This window comes from Haliotis cracherodii, unplaced genomic scaffold, assembly GCF_022045235.1.
Source record: "Haliotis cracherodii isolate W230 unplaced genomic scaffold, xgHalCrac1.p SCAF_20, whole genome shotgun sequence".
Taxonomy (NCBI): domain Eukaryota; kingdom Metazoa; phylum Mollusca; class Gastropoda; order Lepetellida; family Haliotidae; genus Haliotis; species Haliotis cracherodii.
In genome coordinates, this window is record NW_027266276.1 from 15,290,963 (window position 1) to 15,309,174 (window position 18,212).

General features: G+C 41.6%; 2 protein-coding genes across 2 annotated transcripts in view; one reads left to right on the plus strand and one right to left on the minus strand.

The window, feature by feature from the left end:
• Window positions 1-202: 202 nt before the first annotated feature.
• Window positions 203-9,217, minus strand: LOC139470034 (uncharacterized). Its single transcript, XM_071252325.1, has 2 exons — window positions 9,131-9,217; window positions 203-766 (listed from the first exon to the last, which is right to left on the minus strand). The coding sequence occupies exons 1-2, from the start codon at window positions 9,215-9,217 to the stop codon at window positions 203-205; spliced, it is 651 nt and encodes a 216-aa protein (XP_071108426.1).
• Window positions 9,218-11,183: 1,966 nt separating this feature from the next.
• Window positions 11,184-18,212, plus strand: part of LOC139470035 (micronuclear linker histone polyprotein-like) — a 31,309-nt gene continuing 24,280 nt past the window's right edge. The window contains exon 1 of the mRNA XM_071252326.1: window positions 11,184-11,984. Coding sequence (XP_071108427.1) covers window positions 11,184-11,984 — 801 coding nt within the window. The remainder of the gene's footprint in view (window positions 11,985-18,212) is intronic.

Genomic DNA, 18,212 nt, shown 5'->3' on the forward strand with positions numbered 1-18,212 from the left:
TTTTGAGGGATAGTTTAGCTGTAAGCAAGAGTGCAGTAAGCAAGTATATATACACGTAGGAGGCAATGTTTATACAGTAGGGTAGATATTGATATACTGGAGTCGAGAAGCCTGTTGTGTACACACAAGGACAGTGATGATAACCATCGGTGAAGTCAGTGCCATGAAACAAAGGATGAAGCCAGTAATGTAAACAACGGGATTATGGCTGATTTGGGTCTTTGGGGTCTTTGGGGTCTTTGATGAGTTGATGGTACGCCAGGGGTATGTAATAGCCTTGGTCACGGTTGATTGAGGGCTGAAGTCTTTTGATGTTGATGGCTTCTTGTAGTTTCCTGATCTTTAAGTCTTTTAGGTTGGTGGCGAGGGTTGTGACTCTCTCCCACTGGATGCTGTGGCTTGGGTTGTCACGGATGTGGTCTGATAGAGCTGATTTAGAGTCATCTTTGGAGACTGAGCTTTGATGTTCTTTAATTCGGGTTTTGAAGAGCCTAGATGTTTCTCCTATGTAAGCTTGTCCACAATTGCACGGAATGTGGTACACTGCTCCTGATGGTTCTGGCTTGTGGCTGGATGGTGGTTTCCCTGTGGCTTTAATTGTGTTCTGAATAGTATGACTTCTTTTGAAGACTACATCAATGTTGGCCTGTTTCTTTAAGAGTCTCTGGATTTTGTGGCTAACTGTTCCTAAGTAGGGAACCCTCGCCACCAACCTCAAAAACTTCAAGATCAGGAAACTACAAGAACCTACACCGAAACGTCGCTCCTAATTGTAATAAAGAAGTTGTTCATCCATAAATTTCTTATCCTTACTTAGTACTCCAACTTCTAAATGCCTATCAAAGAAGTTACTTTATTCTTGTTTAAAGACACCCCTGATCACTGGAGCACAGCTCCGTGACACCATATCAGCTGGAGCTAGTCAGCGTCATTCTGTTCACAGATGAGCTACTTTTCTGTTTTGTGTTTTGAAATAGTCGACGCTGTGTTTAGCGTACACGATGTTGCGAATTGATGTGTGGTTGAAAATGGCTGATTTAGAATTGGTGGAGGAGTGAAAGAGCCTGGCGATGACATCCTGCTTCGATCACACATGCTTGATGTAATATAATGAAGGTAATGTTGATAGGCGTCAAATGATTTGGTAGATTCTTCAGAGGACAAATGTAATTTGAGTTTGCTGGTGAGCTTGCCACGACGTGCCAAAGTATTTGAGGTCATACCCATATGGAATGGGTCTTTAGATTAGGAATCAACGTGTCATTTCAATGCATTTTTATCTTTTGAACCTCATTTAAGATGTAGAACTACTATGATATTGTCAGTAAAGGTTAATACCAAGTCCCTCGACTGTTTTGGTGTGAGTATGCATTGCTTGTGTAATAGTCTGCGGTCTTTGTCCAATGTCTTGGTCTGATAATGAAAATGCTTATCGGACACATAAACATAACGAGCTGGCAGTGTGTATGTGACAACTTAGTCCCAGGTTATCACACCCAGACCTGCAAGACCTGGTGTGTTCTGTCTTTGTACCTGAGTTTACTGAGGATAATAGATGAAGGCTTCAGTACAACAATGACAGTTGTCAGTTCTTCTGTTTCCGTTCTTGGTGAACTCAAAATATCACTGTAGCTTGTGGCTTTCCACAGCAACACGCTTAGGGCCAACTTTTGTCAGGCCAAGGTGAAATCCTGATTGATGTTAGTTTGGAGAATATTAATTATCGTTTCTCTGCCGTGCGGTAAACATTTTGTACTGGATATGACATGACGGATTCCTGTTTGGACCATGATGCGTAATATGTCACGCTGACAATTGCAAGGTCACAACACCCTTTGTTAATCATGGCCGCCATGCCATGAAGGAAGATATCAATCAGATGTATGGAGAAAATAGCATTCGCAATAACAGATATTATGTCGTTAGGTTATACTTCCGTCAAAATAAATACAAGTATATCTTGTAATGATTATGACATTCATGATACTTGTGAATTTCAAACGCTAGAAGGCAGCAAGAGGTGAGTTGTTTTCACTGGAAAGCAAAACCAAATTGAAATCGCCAGACGGTTATCCAAGATGCTGCAGTAATGAAGTGTTCGCCTTTCCTTAAAAGAAATACTCATATTAATAACAGATTTCATTCGGTATCAGATCATAGCAATTTATTGTCATAGGATAGTTGGCTGACATTCTCAACGGGCTGACAACCGGAGAGTGTCAAACATTGACACTGCAGATTACAAACGTGTTCTAGTCATGGTCGTACTGTCAAACATTAATACATGAGATACCCAAAGTGTTCTGATGATGACACTTCTATCAAACATTGATACTTCAGATGTACAAAGTGTTCTGGTGATGGCACTTCTATCAAACATTGATGCTTCAGATGTACAAAGTGTTCTGGTGATGGTACTTCTATCAAACATTGATACTTCAGATGTACAAAGTGTTCTGGTGATGACACTTCTATCAACAGTGATACTCCAGATGTACAAAGTGTTTTGGTGATGGCACTTCTATCAAACATTGATACTTCAGATGTACAAAGTGTTCTGGTGATGGCACTTCTATCAAACATTGATACTTCAGATGTAAAAAGTGTTCTGGTGATGGCACTTCTATCAAACATTGATTCTTCAGATGTACAAAGTGTTCTGGTGATGGTACTTCTATCAAACATTGATACTTCAGATGTACAAAGTGTTCTGGTGATGGTACTTCTATCAAACATTGATACTTCAGATGTACAAAGTGTTCTGGTGATGGCACTTCTATCAAACATTGATACTTCAGATGTACAAAGTGTTCTGGTGATGGCACTTCTATCAAACATTGATGCTTCAGATGTACAAAGTGTTCTGGTCAAGACCGATCTATCAACAGTGATACTCAAGATGTACAAAGTGTTCTGGTCATGACACTTCTATCAAACATTGATACTTCAGATGTACAAAGTGTTCTGGTCATGACACTTCTATCAAACATTGATACTTCAGATGTACAAAGTGTTCTGGTGATGGCACTTCTATCAAACGTTGATACTTTAGATGTACAAAGTGTTCTGGTGATGGCACTTCTATCAAACATTGATACTTTAGATGTACAAAGTGTTCTGGTGATGGCACTTCTATCAAACATTGATACTTCAGATGTACAAAGTGTTCTGGTGATGGCACTTCTATCAAACATTGATACTTCAGATGTACAAAGTGTTCTGGTGATGGCACTTCTATCAAACATTGATACTTCAGATGTACACAGTGTTCTGGTCATGACACTTCTATCAACAGTGATACTTGAGATGTACAAAGTGTTCTGGTCAAGACCATTCTTTCAAACAGTGATACTTCAGATGTACAAAGTGTTCGGATCATGATATAAGGTTCGTGGTCTGGTCTCGCTGACAGATAGTATTTCTTTGATTACCACACAAATGTTCATGCGATGAAGACAATATTCACAAAATAATACAATAATATTAAATGTGTAATATTACACAGATCTGGTCTTTTAATTAATGTTCTTAAAATGTATAAATAATTGGCAATCAATAGACTATCAAAATACATGTATATGTGTTGCTTGATCAGTGAAGCCACCAGTGTAATTATTTCTTAGACCAAATCCAAATCCTCCTCTTTCAATGCGATATATGTCTTATTTTTGTTACTCATGTAAAACATATTGGCATTAAACGTTCTTTAGGTTTAGGTCTTTAGACGAGTAAATGTATACTTTAACTGCAGTTAGTTGATAAAATACTTAAATGGTATAATGCATGCGAGAGCAAAATATGGGAACACATATTTAACAAAAGATTGTTTCGTGGCTGTATTATTATAGCATTCGTTAACTGATACAGCATGTGTCATGGTAAGTATTCCTCTCTCACTATGATGTGGTGGATAATAATAGCAGCGTTAACCCCATGATCAGTCAAACATTCTTTCTAAAATACAAGGCCCGACTGGCCTGTTATCTGTTCGAAAACAAAACATGTTACAAGCCGCCTTGTGCGTCTTTAATCTTAATCACGTGGCGAACGGCTTATTGTGTTAAAACGACAATATGGTTACTCTGACCTAAACAAAATTAATCGCTTCATACAGTGAAACCCTGTTAATTCGGGTAGTACCATTCCAGGCCCATCTTCCGGATTAAAGAACCCAATACACGCAGTAATACCTTTTAAGCTCTGTTAGGACGCCCCGGTACAACCGTCTGGGCGATGGGGTTTGTGGATTAAAGGGGACCAGACGATATTCTGCTCCGTTCGGTCCATTATCGCTCGCCCCTTTTTCGCCTACATCTGGTGTCATCACTGATTTCAGTGATCTATTTATATGATCTTCACCGCTATTTGGCTGTTTACGCCTATCTGTTTCGGCAGATAATCCAGGATATTCCCTGGCGTTGCCTTTTTAAATTGTGATAGGTAATACAGACAAGCATCGAGACCCAAGAAAGTGTTACCTTCCATTAGATTGAAAGTATTGTCGGTATGTTACGTCTAGTGTTAGGAATGAGTAATTATATTCAGATGGATATGACTCATAACACACTAAACCGTGATAGACAATTCGTCAACGGCGTGACAGAATTGCTGCATTAACAGGAAGTGTCAGACACGCCGTGCATTTCTTCCTTGTTGACAATATTCACACTATATGTATACTGACTCGACTAGTCCCGAGTGTCAGACAGGGTAACAACAAGTACCATCTTTTAATGTATTTTCGTATGACGCAGACGGGAATCGAACCTCCGGCCTTCCGCTCTTCGGGTGGACGCTCTACCGCCAGATCACGGAGGCGGGATCATAAAAATGGATGAATTTGGCTGTCGTCAAGTAGCCACAACTGAAAGGTTCAACTCCAATAGGACAATGGACCGTGCATGCATCTGTTGTCGGGGATGCAAAGGCAGGACTGTGGCTTTGAATTCAGTGAACACCATATCACCGTCAAATTTCCACCTCTTCCCAAACCTTGAGAAAGAACTGTCTGACAAGCATGAAACAAATGTGTGTGTACAACACACTGAATTACATATATACATTGTAGGAGAGGATCAAACTCATTATCCTCTCTAGGTTAAAACTTGGTCAAGAACTCCCAGATCTGGTAATCCACTCTAGCTTAGGATCTGGTTATCCACTTAGGCTACAGGTGTGGTCATTCGCTCTTGGTTACGGTCTGGTAATCCTCTCTACGTTAAGATCTGGTAATCCACTCTAGGTTAAGATCTGGTAATCCACTCTAGCTTAAGATCTGGTTATCCACCCTACGTTAAGACCTGGTTATCAACTCTACGTTAAGATCTGGCAATCCACATTACGTTAAGATCTGGTAATCCGCTCTAGGTTAAGATCTGGCAATCCACTCAACGTTAAGATCTGGTAATCCACTCTAGGTTAAGATCTGGTTATCCACTCCATGTTAAGATCTGGTAATCCACTCTAGGTTAAGATCTGGTTATCCACTCCACGTTAAGATCTGGTTATCCACTCTCACTTCAGGTGTGGTCATTCGCTCTTGGTTAAGGTCATGTAATCCACTCAACGTTAAGGTCTGGTAATCCACTCAACGTTTACATCTGGTAATCCACTTTAGGTTATGAACCGGTAATCCACTCTTGGTTAAGATATGGTTATCTACTCTAGCTTAAGATCTGGTTATCCACTCTAGGTTAAGATCTGGTTATCCGCACTAGCTTAAACTCTGGTTATCCACTCTAGGTTAAGATCTGGTTATCCGCACTAGCTTCAGGTGTTGTTATCCAATCTAGGCTAAGATCTGGTTATCCACTCAACGTTAAGATCTGGTTATCCACTCAACGTTAAGATCTGGTTATCCACTCAACGTTAAGATCTGGTTATCCACTCTAGGGTAAGATCTGGTTATCCACTCTAGGTTAAGATCTGGTTATCCACTCTAGGTTAAGATCTGGTTATCCGCACTAGCTTCAGGTGTTGTTATCCAATCTAGGCTAAGATCTGGTTATCCACTCAACGTTAAGATCTGGTTATCCACTCAACGTTAAGATCTGGTTATCCACTCAACGTTAAGATCTGGTTATCCACTCTAGGTTAAGATCTGGTTATCCACTCTAGGTTAAGATCTGGTTATCCACTCTAGGTTAAGATCTGGTTATCCGCTCTAGCTTAAGATCTGGTAATCCACTCTTGTTTAAAATCAGGTAATCCACTCTTGCTTAAGATCTGGTTATCCACTCTAGCTTAAGATCTGGTTATCCACTCTAGCTTAAGATCTGGTTATCCACTCTAGCTTAAGATATGGTTATCTACTCAAGGTTAAGATCTGGTTATCCACTCAACGTTAAGATATGGTTATCCTCTCTAGCTTAAGATCTGGTAATCCACTCTAGCTTAAGATCTGGTTATCCGCTATAGGTTAAGATCTGGTTATCCACTCTAGGTTAAGATCTGGTTATCCACTCTAGGTTAAGATCTGGTTATCCACTCTAGGTTAAGATCTGGTTATCCGCTCTAGCTTAAGATATGGTTATCTACTCTAGGTTAAGACCTGGTTATCCACTCTTGCTAAAGATCTGGTTATCCACTCTAGCTTAAGATCTGGTTATCCACTCTAGCTTAAGATATGGTTCTCTACTCAAGGTTTGATCTGGTTATCCAGTCTAGGTTAAGATCTGGTTATCCACTCAACGTTAAGATCTGGTTATCCACTCTAGGTTAAGATCTGGTAATCCACTCTAGGTTAGGATATGGTTATCCACTCTAGCTTAAGATCTGTTAATCCACTCTAGCTTAAGATCTGGTTATCCACTCTCCGTTAAGATCTGGTAAACCACTCCACGTTAAGATCTGGTTATCCACTCTCACTTCAGGTGTGGTCATTCGCTCTTGGTTAAGGTCTGGTAATCCACTCAACGTTAAGGTCTGGTAATCCACTCAACGTTAAGGTCTGGTAATTCACTCAACGTTAAGGTCATGTAATCCACTCAACGTTAAGGTCTGGTAATTCACTCTACGTTAAGATCTGGTTATCCACTCTAGGTTAAGATCTGGTAATCCACTCTAGGTTAAGATATGGTTATCTACTCAAGGTTAAGACCTGGTTATCCACTCTTGCTTAAGATCTGGTTATCCACTCTAGCTTAAGATCTGGTTATCCACTCTAGCTAAAGATCTGGTTATCCACTCTAGCTTAAGATCTGGTAATCCACTGTAGCTTAAGATCTGGTAATCCACTCTAGGTTAAGATCTGGTTATCCAGTCTAGGTTAAGATCTGGTTATCCACTCTAGGTTAAGATCGGATAATCCACTCTAGGTTAAGATCTGGTTATCCACTCTAGGTTAAGATCTGGTAATCCACTCTAGGTTAAGATCTGGTTATCCAGTCTAGGTTAAGATCTGGTTATCCCCTCTAGGTTAAGATCTGGTTATCAACTCTAGATTAAGATATGGTTATCTACTCAAGGTTAAGACCTGGTTATAAACTCTTGCTTAAGATCTGGTTATCCACTCTAGGTTAAGATCTGGTTATCCACTCTAGCTTAAGATCTAGTTATCCACTCTAGGGTAAGATCTGGTTATCCACTCTAGCTTAAGATCTGGTAATCCACTCTAGGTTAAGATCTGGTTATCCACTCTAGCTTAAGATCTGGTTATCCACTCTAGGTTAAGATCGGATAATCCACTCTCAGTTAAGATCTGGTTATCCACTCTAGGTTAAGATCGGATAATCAAGTCTCGGTTAAGATCTGGTAATCCACTCTAGGTTAAGATCTGGTTATCCACTCTAGCTTAAGATCTGGTTATCCGCTCTAGGTTAAGATCTGGTAATCCACTCTAGCTTAAGATCTGGTTATCCGCTCTAGGTTAAGATCTGGTTATCCACTCTAGCTTAAGATCTGGTTATCCACTCTAGGTTAAGATCGGATAATCCACTCTCAGTTAAGATCTGGTTATCCACTCTAGGTTAAGATCGGATAATCAAGTCTCGGTTAAGATCTGGTAATCCACTCTAGGTTAAGATCTGGTTATCCACTCTAGGTTAAGATCTGGTTATCCACTCTAGGTTAAGATCTGGTTATCCACTCTAGGTTAAGATCTGGTTATCCACTCTAGGTTAAGATCTGGTAATCCACTCTAGGTTAAAATCTGGTTATCCACTCTAGCTTAAAATCTGCATATCTACTCTAGCTTCAGGTGTGGTTATCCACTCAAGGCTAAGAACTGGTAATCCACTCAATGTTAAGATATTAAATAATATGCTTCGAAAAGCGGCGATAAATTATATTTTCTAGCCTCTTCCTTTACTCTTTCAACAATGTATCACTGCAATATCAAAATTGCAAGATGTTTAAAAAGTGAATGGAAACGGCTAGATTCATAGATACACTTATAAATTTCAGATGCGAAAAATGTAATCTCATATAATCTCAAACATATATTATCTTTCGTTTGTTTCTGGGATTATAAGTGAGTGAGTATGGTTTTACGCCGCTTTTATTCCAGCAATGTCACTGCGAGGGACACTAGCAATGGCCTTCTCACGTTGTACCCATGTGGGGGCTCGAACCAATGAAGACGAGGGAACGCTTTAACCGATTGGCTTCTTCGTCGCCCTCGTTGGTAATAAAACCTGATATAGTTTATATCAAACATGTGGCAGACACAGACACATATATTCCAGTCTCGAATGTTATTTTCATTTAATGTTTCAATTGTCTCTTGACGCTTTAGACTGTCTGATACATCATATGATACGTGTATGTTGCCTGACAGCTGATACATGCTATAGATATAACCCCCAGCCGTTGTTTCGCCTGTCATCAAAATGTAAAAGCTGGCTTGTATGTTCTCATGTTATCTTTGCACCAAATCCAAATAATATGAATTGGGAGAACCATCTTTGTTTCCACGTACATAACATCGCGAAGGGTTAATTGTAGGCTAACAAAATGTTACCCTTTCTCATAAGCCTCCACCTCCTCCTTACTCCTTCAAGCTGTCGTTGCCTTATCCAGCATTCCCCCTCCTCCCCCTCAGCCCTCATTCACCCCTCGTCCAGTAATCACTTGTTCCTGTCTTCACCGACACACAGTATCCCATACTTCACCATCCCCCCTCGCCCTTTACTCTGCCTTTTCTCCCAACCCCCATCTCCTCACTACCCTTCTCCCATCTCGCCCCACTCACTATCGCCACCTGACTCTCAAACCCCATTGTTTACTCATCCTCGTCCTCCGGCACCCCCACCCTCTCTTTCCATTTCGACATCACCCTCCACCCCGTCGTCTTTACACCTGTTTCTCTACCTTGCCCTCGCCCCTCAAAATGAACTCAAATGTCCTTTCACCATATATCCATGTTTATCGATGTTGTCATTAAATCAATATATTGGTTGATATCCTCACCCGAGATCCGGGTACGACGTGTATACATATTATATAAAACGTCACCCTTATTTATGTCTTCCTGCACCACCAATATCTAAATCCATCAAAAACCACAGTAGACAAGACAAATACCGTTTACCGATAATCAACCTGCTTTCATGTCATGGTCGGAATGACATTAAAACGGGAAGGTCTTATCAGTGCATAAAGGACTTAGTTTTGATCTCTCTCTCTCTCTCTCTGAATCACCTATCAGATTACGGACTTGGCGCAGAGGTGCACATGTGAAAAACAACGTTAAGCAGCTCAGTTCGAACTCTCGTCATATTTTTTTTTAAAATACGGGGAAACACACCTCAGTCGAGGTCTAGTATTTCGTAAGGACTTAGGCATTTCTGGCTGATGTTATGTATTTCTTATGTCTTTTTTGTATAAAATTTGACATGATGCTGTTTTGTTATCTTGTATTGGCTACTGTATTTTTTGCTGCCACTGTCACAATGCTTTCTATCGGGTGATTGTTTGCTCACCTTGGAAGCTATTCTCCGCATTAAACGTCATATCAATTAACATGTTTCTAATTCCATGGTCTAACAAGGATATAACGGATTTATTTTGAATTCCGTTCACACTTTTAAAATCACACTTTTTAAGTCACCCTTTTTTCCAAACCATTTATTATATTTCAAGCTCCGCGTGCAGTACTGTTCGGAATGTTTATGACCGCTGGAACTACTTAAGCGCAAGCGAAACTTCCTTAGAGACTGACACTGATATTTAGAAGAACCATATATTGACAAAAAAACACCCTTGAAATATATCTTCGAAACCAAGGTCAAAGACAGTTTGACACGCGCTCGTCGTTTAAATTCAAAGTAGCTTTTCTTGTCTCGGTTAATGTTGACTTCGTTTCCGTGATGCGTGATAACATGGCTTGACAGCTTCAGAGCCCAACGCTTCCCTACAGTTCCCTCCATGATGGGCGCCTCATCCCCATCACCAAGTCTGGCAGTATAGTGCACCATATCAGGAAATCGGGCGAAACAAACACATCGTTTGCAATAAGTAGATAATGTGCATTCAACTTCGATGTTTTACAATAATGAGATACAAAGCTGTGTGACAAGTCAGATCGTCAGTGTCATTGTTTTACACACACTGACATATGCTACTCAAAAACAGTTAAGGACCATCCGATTCTATCGTATTACTATAGTTAATATGAAAGAATTGCGTGACCCTTTACTTATGTGGGGTGTATTATTGCTTCTCTTGTGTTGGCGATGTGAGGGTGCAGCAAAGGAATGGTGTAGACAATCTCCAAGGAAAGATTGCACTAAACTGCTTGCAGAAGAAGACAGTGTGTTCTCAAATTCAGTTCATCAATTCTCCTTCCTCGTCTGTCGCTAACATACTGAGATCTATTTTGGCGCACTCAGCGTTGTTGGGCTTCGCAAACGTTTTTACCAGGTAAATCCAAATCATTGTCCAACTACTTGGTGCTGGACAAACTGATTCAAGATGGCGCCCTGGGTTAGCCAGGGTGTTTTACGCCCCTCGGAGAGTTGATTTTGGGTGAGATCTGTTCTTTGATAACTGTAAATATGCTTCTGATGTAATATATCACCCCCAACTACAGTTAGTGAGTATTTTTACGCCGCTCTTAGCAATATCCCGGCAATATCAGGGCTGGAAAACACCAGAAATGGGCTTCACACATTGTGGGGAATCGAACCGAGGTCTTCGGCTCAACGAGCGAACGCTTTAACCACAAGAGAGGAAGAACACGTAGCATGGAGAAGACAACAGCCAAGGGAGGAAGAACACGTAGCATGGAGAAGACAACAGCCAAGGGAGGAAGAACATGTAGTATAGAGGAGACATCAGACAAGGGGGGAAGAACAAGTACCATGGAGAAGACAACAGCCAAGGGAGGAAGAACATGTAGTATAGAGAAGACAACAGCCAAGGGAGGAAGAACAAGTAGCATGGAGAAGACAACAGCCAAGGGAGGAAGAACATGTAGTATAGAGGAGACATCAGACAAGGGGGGAAGAACAAGTGCCATGGAGAAGACATCAGACAAGGGAGGAAGAACACGTAGCATAGAGAAGACAACAGCCAAGGGAGGAAGAACATGTAGTATAGAGAAGACATCAGACAAGGGAGGAAGAACAAGTAGCATAGAGAAGACATCAGACAAGGGAGGAAGAACACGTAGCATGGAGAAGACAACAGCCAAGGGAGGAAGAACATGTAGCATAGAGAATACAGCAGCCAAGGGAGGAAGAACATGTAGTATAGAGGAGACATCAGACAAGGGGGGAAGAACAAGTACCATGGAGAAGACATCAGACAAGGGAGGAAGAACAAGTAGCATGGAGAAGACATCAGACAAGGGAGGAAGAACAAGTAGCATGGAGAAGACATCAGACAAGGGAGGAAGAACACGTAGCATAGAGAAGACAACAGCCAAGGGAGGAAGAACACGTAGCATAGAGAAGACATCAGACAAGGGAGGAAGAACAAGTAGCATGGAGAAGACGTCAGACACGGGAGGAAGAACAAGTAGCATAGAGAAGACAACAGCCAAGGTAGGAAGAACATGTAGCATGGAGAAGACAGAATAGGGATTAATGCGAATTAGCCACATGGAATCCAACAGAGAAGGAAGCAACCATGGCACAGGTACAAACAGGCTGAGAGTAGAGGACTGGAAACAAGTTCAATAGAGACAGGCTATACACGATGGGTGACAGAATCTACCCAAATACACCTCCTAGTGACCGAGGAAGAGATATACATGCAGATTTCCCATCCCTCCAGTCAGACAGACCAGCACCTAGGAATCTCACCCACAGCCCTAGACAACCAGACAAGACGACCACTGACAGGAGAGAAGGGGGCTCTATCTAGGGAGGTCATGGAAGTGATCTACCTGAAACCTGAAACGATATCATTATGTTTGAGGTTTTAGGAGCATTTATACTGACTTTGTAATTGTATCAGCTCATCTAACACATCTCTACTTGCTGAAACTGAACTAGATGACTGTGATACTGTCACTATGTCACTTATACACAAAGATCAGACACTCTAGTACCAAATCTGGTGGCCCAGCAATCCTTGTTGAAGACGTTATAAACAGTTATGTGAGACATATTCTAAAAACACCCATTCCGTATTAAAGGAGATTCACCTCATTATCATCAGCAGTATTTAAGACACTGAAAGTGAAAGAAGTATGACCCTTATGTTGATATCCACTTACCAGGAGATACAAGAACAACACTTTTTGTAACTTTGTCTATGTGACAAAGACATTATCTATCTACTCATCAATATTCCAGTTTTTTTTACGGCGGTCTGTGAAAATCGAGTCTGGACCAGACAATCCAGTGACTATAATCATGAGCATCGGTCTACGCAATTGTGATGCGATTGATTGCATTGACAAAATCAGCGACCATGACCACCCGAACCTGTTAGGCGCCTTTTACTATTTGATGTTTTGTGGGTGGGATGTTTTTTTGGGGGAGGGGGTAATTGTAATTGTTTTTATTTATTTTTTTTTATTTATTTATTTTTTTTTGGGGGGGGGGGGGGGGTGGGTGATACATCTAAAGTAAACATATATTTTTAATTAAAATTCATTTTAAAATATGTACTGAATATAAGTGGCTTTAAATATATTTTCAGAATAACAATTATATATATATATATAGGTCCGTGATCAAAGTGACACGCCGTGATAATATAACTGGAATACTGTTCAAAGCAGGTTAACCTCAACTCACTATGTGTCCCTCATATGCCGAGGTCCGAAGTCTGAGCGAAATACATTTCTTTTCTGACATTTGGCTTGCAAGTCTTTGTCTAGGTATTAAAGAATCAATGACATACGTATTGAAGATTTTAAAAGAAAAACACCTATCTAATAGAACATTAAAGCTAAAGATGGTTAAACACTACCTAGTATATGAACCAGGCTATTAAAACTCTACATACAAAGATTAAGGTTATAACTAGACTGTTAAATTCTACTTCCAAGATTGTATTTTCCTCAAATGTGGAAGGGCAGAAGGACTGAGTTCTGTCAACACTTACATTCGGTTCTACGAGCAAACTCCTGAAGCACCAGGCCCATGGAGATCCAGGTTAGAATAGGTCTTCGTTGACTTGGTTTATACATGTCATCGTTTTATGCCGCTTTTAACAATATTCCAGCAATATCACGGCGGGGGACACCAGTAATTGGCTTCACACATTGTACCCATGTCGGGAATCGAACTAGCGTCTTCGGCATGACGAGCGAACGCATTAACCACTAGGCTACCCGACAACCCCTTTCTAAACAATGAGAGTACTGATAGTCGTAGAGCTTTATGGAGCGGGACCCTTGATTGTATTAACAGTATTCCATGCGGGAGGAAAGCCCGAAGTGATGCAGGTCTTCGGTGAAACCCACGAGCACGGTTATGGTGCTGACAAAACTAGAAACATAATCATGGCAAACCGGGATTCGAACCCACAATCATAGGTTTCTGGCGTACCCAAGTGACGCTACTCTGCACAGCGAATTACGGCGCCTTAGACGACTGTGACACCCGTGCCCCCGGTATGTTACAGGTAGAGAGGGTGTACGCATGTTAGGCACGTGCAGGTCTTGACGATGAGATTGACTAAGATCCCGTGGACACACGTGTTGCTCATAAGACAATTAAGAGGTCAGCGTAACAAGCCGAAACCAGAATTCTCTAAAACAAATAAACATGTCAGAGTTGGGTAAGCATTGCCAAATCATAAATTCTTCTGCTAGAGAATTGGCCTCTAAAGTCATAAATTACGTGGAGAAATAATGTACAAATAAATCTCAAGCATTGTCAAAAGCTAGCACTGCCAAAGGTCTGTCTGCATATACACTGAGACGTATCATTTGCTGTCACCGTATTCACAGTCATCAACACGTCAGCACGTACTATATAATGTGCTCCTGAACTCCATTAGAACTCGTTGTTGGACGAGACAGAACACGCACATATCCATCGTACGACTTGTCGCGGACCATCCGCTACCTCTTTTTGACAATAGTACGTGTTAGCAAGACGACGTGTGACAGCGTGCATCAGCAAGACGACGTGTGACAGCGTGCATCAGCAAGACGACGTGTGACAGTGTGCATCAGCAAGACGACGTGTGACAGCATGCATCAGCAAGACGACGTGTCACAGCGTGCATCAGCAAGACGACGTGTCACAGCGTGCATCAGCAAGACCATGTGTCGCAGCGTGCATCAGCAAGACGACGTGTGACAGCGTGCATCAGCAAGACGACGTGTGACAGCATGCATCAGCAAGACGACGTGTCACAGCATGCATCAGCAAGACGACGTGTGACAGCATGCATCAGCAAGACGATGTGTGACAGCGTGCATCAGCAAGACGATATGTCGCAGCGTGCATCAGCAAGACGACGTGTGACAGCATGCATCAGCAAGACGACGTGTGACAGCATGCATCAGCAAGACGACGTGTGACAGCATGCATCAGCAAGACGACGTGTGACAGCGTGCATCAGCATGACGACGTGTGACAGCATGCATCAGCGCTGATGATGAACATGCACATGATAAGGCTTCTCGGACAACACAAATACTCAAACTTTCAGCGTTACAACCAGTGCCTATTACCAGATAACTACTCCTTTAATCCAAAGTGTTATCAGGAGACAGTCACGTGTGTACCCGTAAAGATGCGGGTTGGAATCGGTCTTCAGGAACCCATGCTTGTCGTAAGAGGAGACTAATGGGATCGTGTGGTACATGTCATCGTATCCCAAGTGATGCTTATGATGTCAATCACTGGATTGTCTGGTCCAGATTCGTTTATTTACAGACTATCGTCATATAGCTGGAATATTGCTGAGTGCGGCGTTAAATAACAAATAAACGAACAAATGATGTACTTATTCATGTAGTTGCACCCGGAAAGAAATGATTGCATCGTGATCCGCCTACGATTACAAGACCATGGTACGATGACGCCATGAAGCCTTTGCAACATCAACGTTCAAAACACCGCCCATGCAGCCGTTATGTTCTCATGGAGGTATTTTATTGGATTAATCCTATGTCCAAGAGACTATTTTTAGACAGCTAATATGTTAATAGCTGAGATAATGACCATAATAATCCTCTTCACGAAGGCGGCTGTGTTCACAACTCTCTTTGCCAACCTTCTGTCCGTTCCCAATATATCATACCAACAGTTGGTGCACGCTCTCGTTGGTTCGGTACATATGAATTCGATAACCACTTGTCCCATCGGTCAGTGCACTCCTTCCCCTTCAATGCCACGTGAATATCAATGACGCAGCAAGAAGATATTTGTGTCTAGAATAACGATTTTCTGGAGACGATGATAGAACACAGACGATAATCAATTACAATTGTTCATGTCCGTGTGTGCAATAGCACCAACGAGGACAATAGCCTCTGGTCAATGCACGATTTCATCCCATTTATACAATATCTCCATTCCATTTTTGTACATATGTAAAGTAGAGCTTCAGATGTTCCTAATTTGATATCACGTTGGTATTAATACCCCCGTTACAATAAAGACACGTCTTCCGAGGTGTGCGAAACGTCATGATATGTCTGTGCGTGGAGGGAAGATGTTCCCACTTCCTGCCCGCCTTCACTCCTACGTTCCATCACCCCCGGGGGTTCCTGGGTAAGTATTCAATGTGAGTCACATTTACTTAATGCGATTCAAAGTTCACTTGGTGGGCAACATTACCGTTGAATGTCCATCTTAAGTTTGATGAGTACAGAAAAGAGCCTTCCCTGCCCATTTGTAGAATTACAAAATGGTTCATATTAAAAACAAATTAAAAAATTTAAATAAATATAAAAATATATAATTCAGATATATTTCATAACTGAGACTATTATTCGTGACAGCCTGTATTCACCTGATTAACGTCCCGGCCTGGGGAAGTATGACACCGAATTCTCATGGTAGGGTTGGGTGGTGGGAGGGGGTTGGGAGCATGGTGGGGGGGGGGGGGGGGTGCTAGACTGCTGGACACATAGATTTCGAAATATATTGTTCCTTAACAGTTACGAAGACATGAACTGAAATATTCAAAGTGGATACAATATAATGTATCAATTTATTGTAAGTGATGTGAAACGTATGAAATTCGATTTTAAAATGGACCAATGGATTTGGATTGATTCGTGTTTGAAGGCAACACACAACCCTCCTGACACACATGGGGACGTGTTGACCTTTCTGCAACCTCCATGCCCCGCGTACCACAGCCTGGCTCACATACGTGTGTGCGTGCGTGCGTGTATCTGCGTGTGTTGTTTTGTATGGACTTACGGGAAACTGTGTCATTTAATCAGGTTTCAAAGTGATCACAACCTCGATTAGCAGGAGCATCAACGCGCATCACTGCATCGTGGATCTTTGCAACATCATCTATATAGCATTATAATGATAAAACGCTTCAACGTGTATGAGATACCTCAAGCCTGTGAAGTCAGTAATATGTACGTTAATGTAATTTGATTACACGCGTACACAGGATTCAAACTTTCAAACTTTAAATAGTGAATAAGTATATGCTATGTATGTTGCCGTTGATGCATATCACTGTGGACAAATTATTGGCACAAATTATATAATGTTTTAATCATATGGTGAGGTGTTGTGCTGAAATGACGTTAAGCGTGGCGTTCAAGAATATTTGCACTTACATAGCGATGTGTGTGTGTGTGTGTGTGTGTGTGTGTGTGTGTGTGTGTGTGTGTGTGTGTGTGTGTGTGTGTGTGTGTGTGTGTGTGTGTGTGTGTGTGTGTGCTAGTCCGGAATAATGTCAGTGTTTTCCTGTTAGTCCACTGGAATGTCATGCCGCAGTTTTAACACTCAAACACATTGTGTGTGTTGACACCGAGCCGATCAGTCCTTGTTTCAGCCATAATGCTAAGGGTAACAACAAGTACCACCTGTTAACGTCTTTTGGTATGACGCGGCCTGGGGATCGTTCCACTGACCTTCCGCTCTCTGAGCAGACGCTCTATCTACTAAGCCACGGTGGTGGGGAGAAGCTCGGATTTCTATATAATGGGCCTGTGCATTGGCCTACATTTAACGATCACAAACAATCAGGATGGACCTATTTGAATACGGTACGCGACAATATGTTCCATAACGTACAATAATAGCTGTGTCAAGCATGAAACATCTCCCTCAATGTGTTCCCGACCTCAGGAGAACCTCAGGTTGTATTCATTCTAATCCAGGATCAAATTAATCTTTTAACAGTATTCCAGTTATATCACAGCGTGTCAGCTTCGTGTGGGACGAAAGCCCGAAGTTAAGCAGGCCTCAGACATTTACCACTTCGATGAAACCTACGAGCATGGGTATGGTGCTGACAAACCTAAAAACATCAAATACGAGAGCACCTTGATTAAAAACATGAAAGGATTAGGACAATATCTGTTGACAACGAGTTGGCGGTGCACATCCTTTGCAAATTCTGCAATCGGACGTAAATCTGCATTTCGATTTCGTTGCGCGATTTTGATTGGACTCGTTCGTCCAGCCAAACTGTAACTCCATAATACCATCCTAGTTCGGCAAGGGTCGAAACTGGACTTTTGTAATCAGTGAACTCCCTTGCCTCGGGAAGATGGGTGATAGCTAGGTGTGTACTCCTGGTTTCTATCTTCTTGTTGCCTTGGTTACTGATAACTGAATAAATTACAAGTTCCATATTCTATTTTCATTTTCCAAATCATAATGTTT

Coding starts and splice junctions, on each gene's coding strand:
- LOC139470034 (XM_071252325.1), bottom strand. CDS start 9,217: ATGGGGTTTGAGAGTCAGGTGGCGATAGTGAGTGGGGCGAGATGGGAG. Junction 767..9,130: donor GGGTTGGGAGAAAAGGCAGA/GTAAAGGGCGAG, acceptor TATTACAATTAG/GAGCGACGTTTCGGTGTAGG.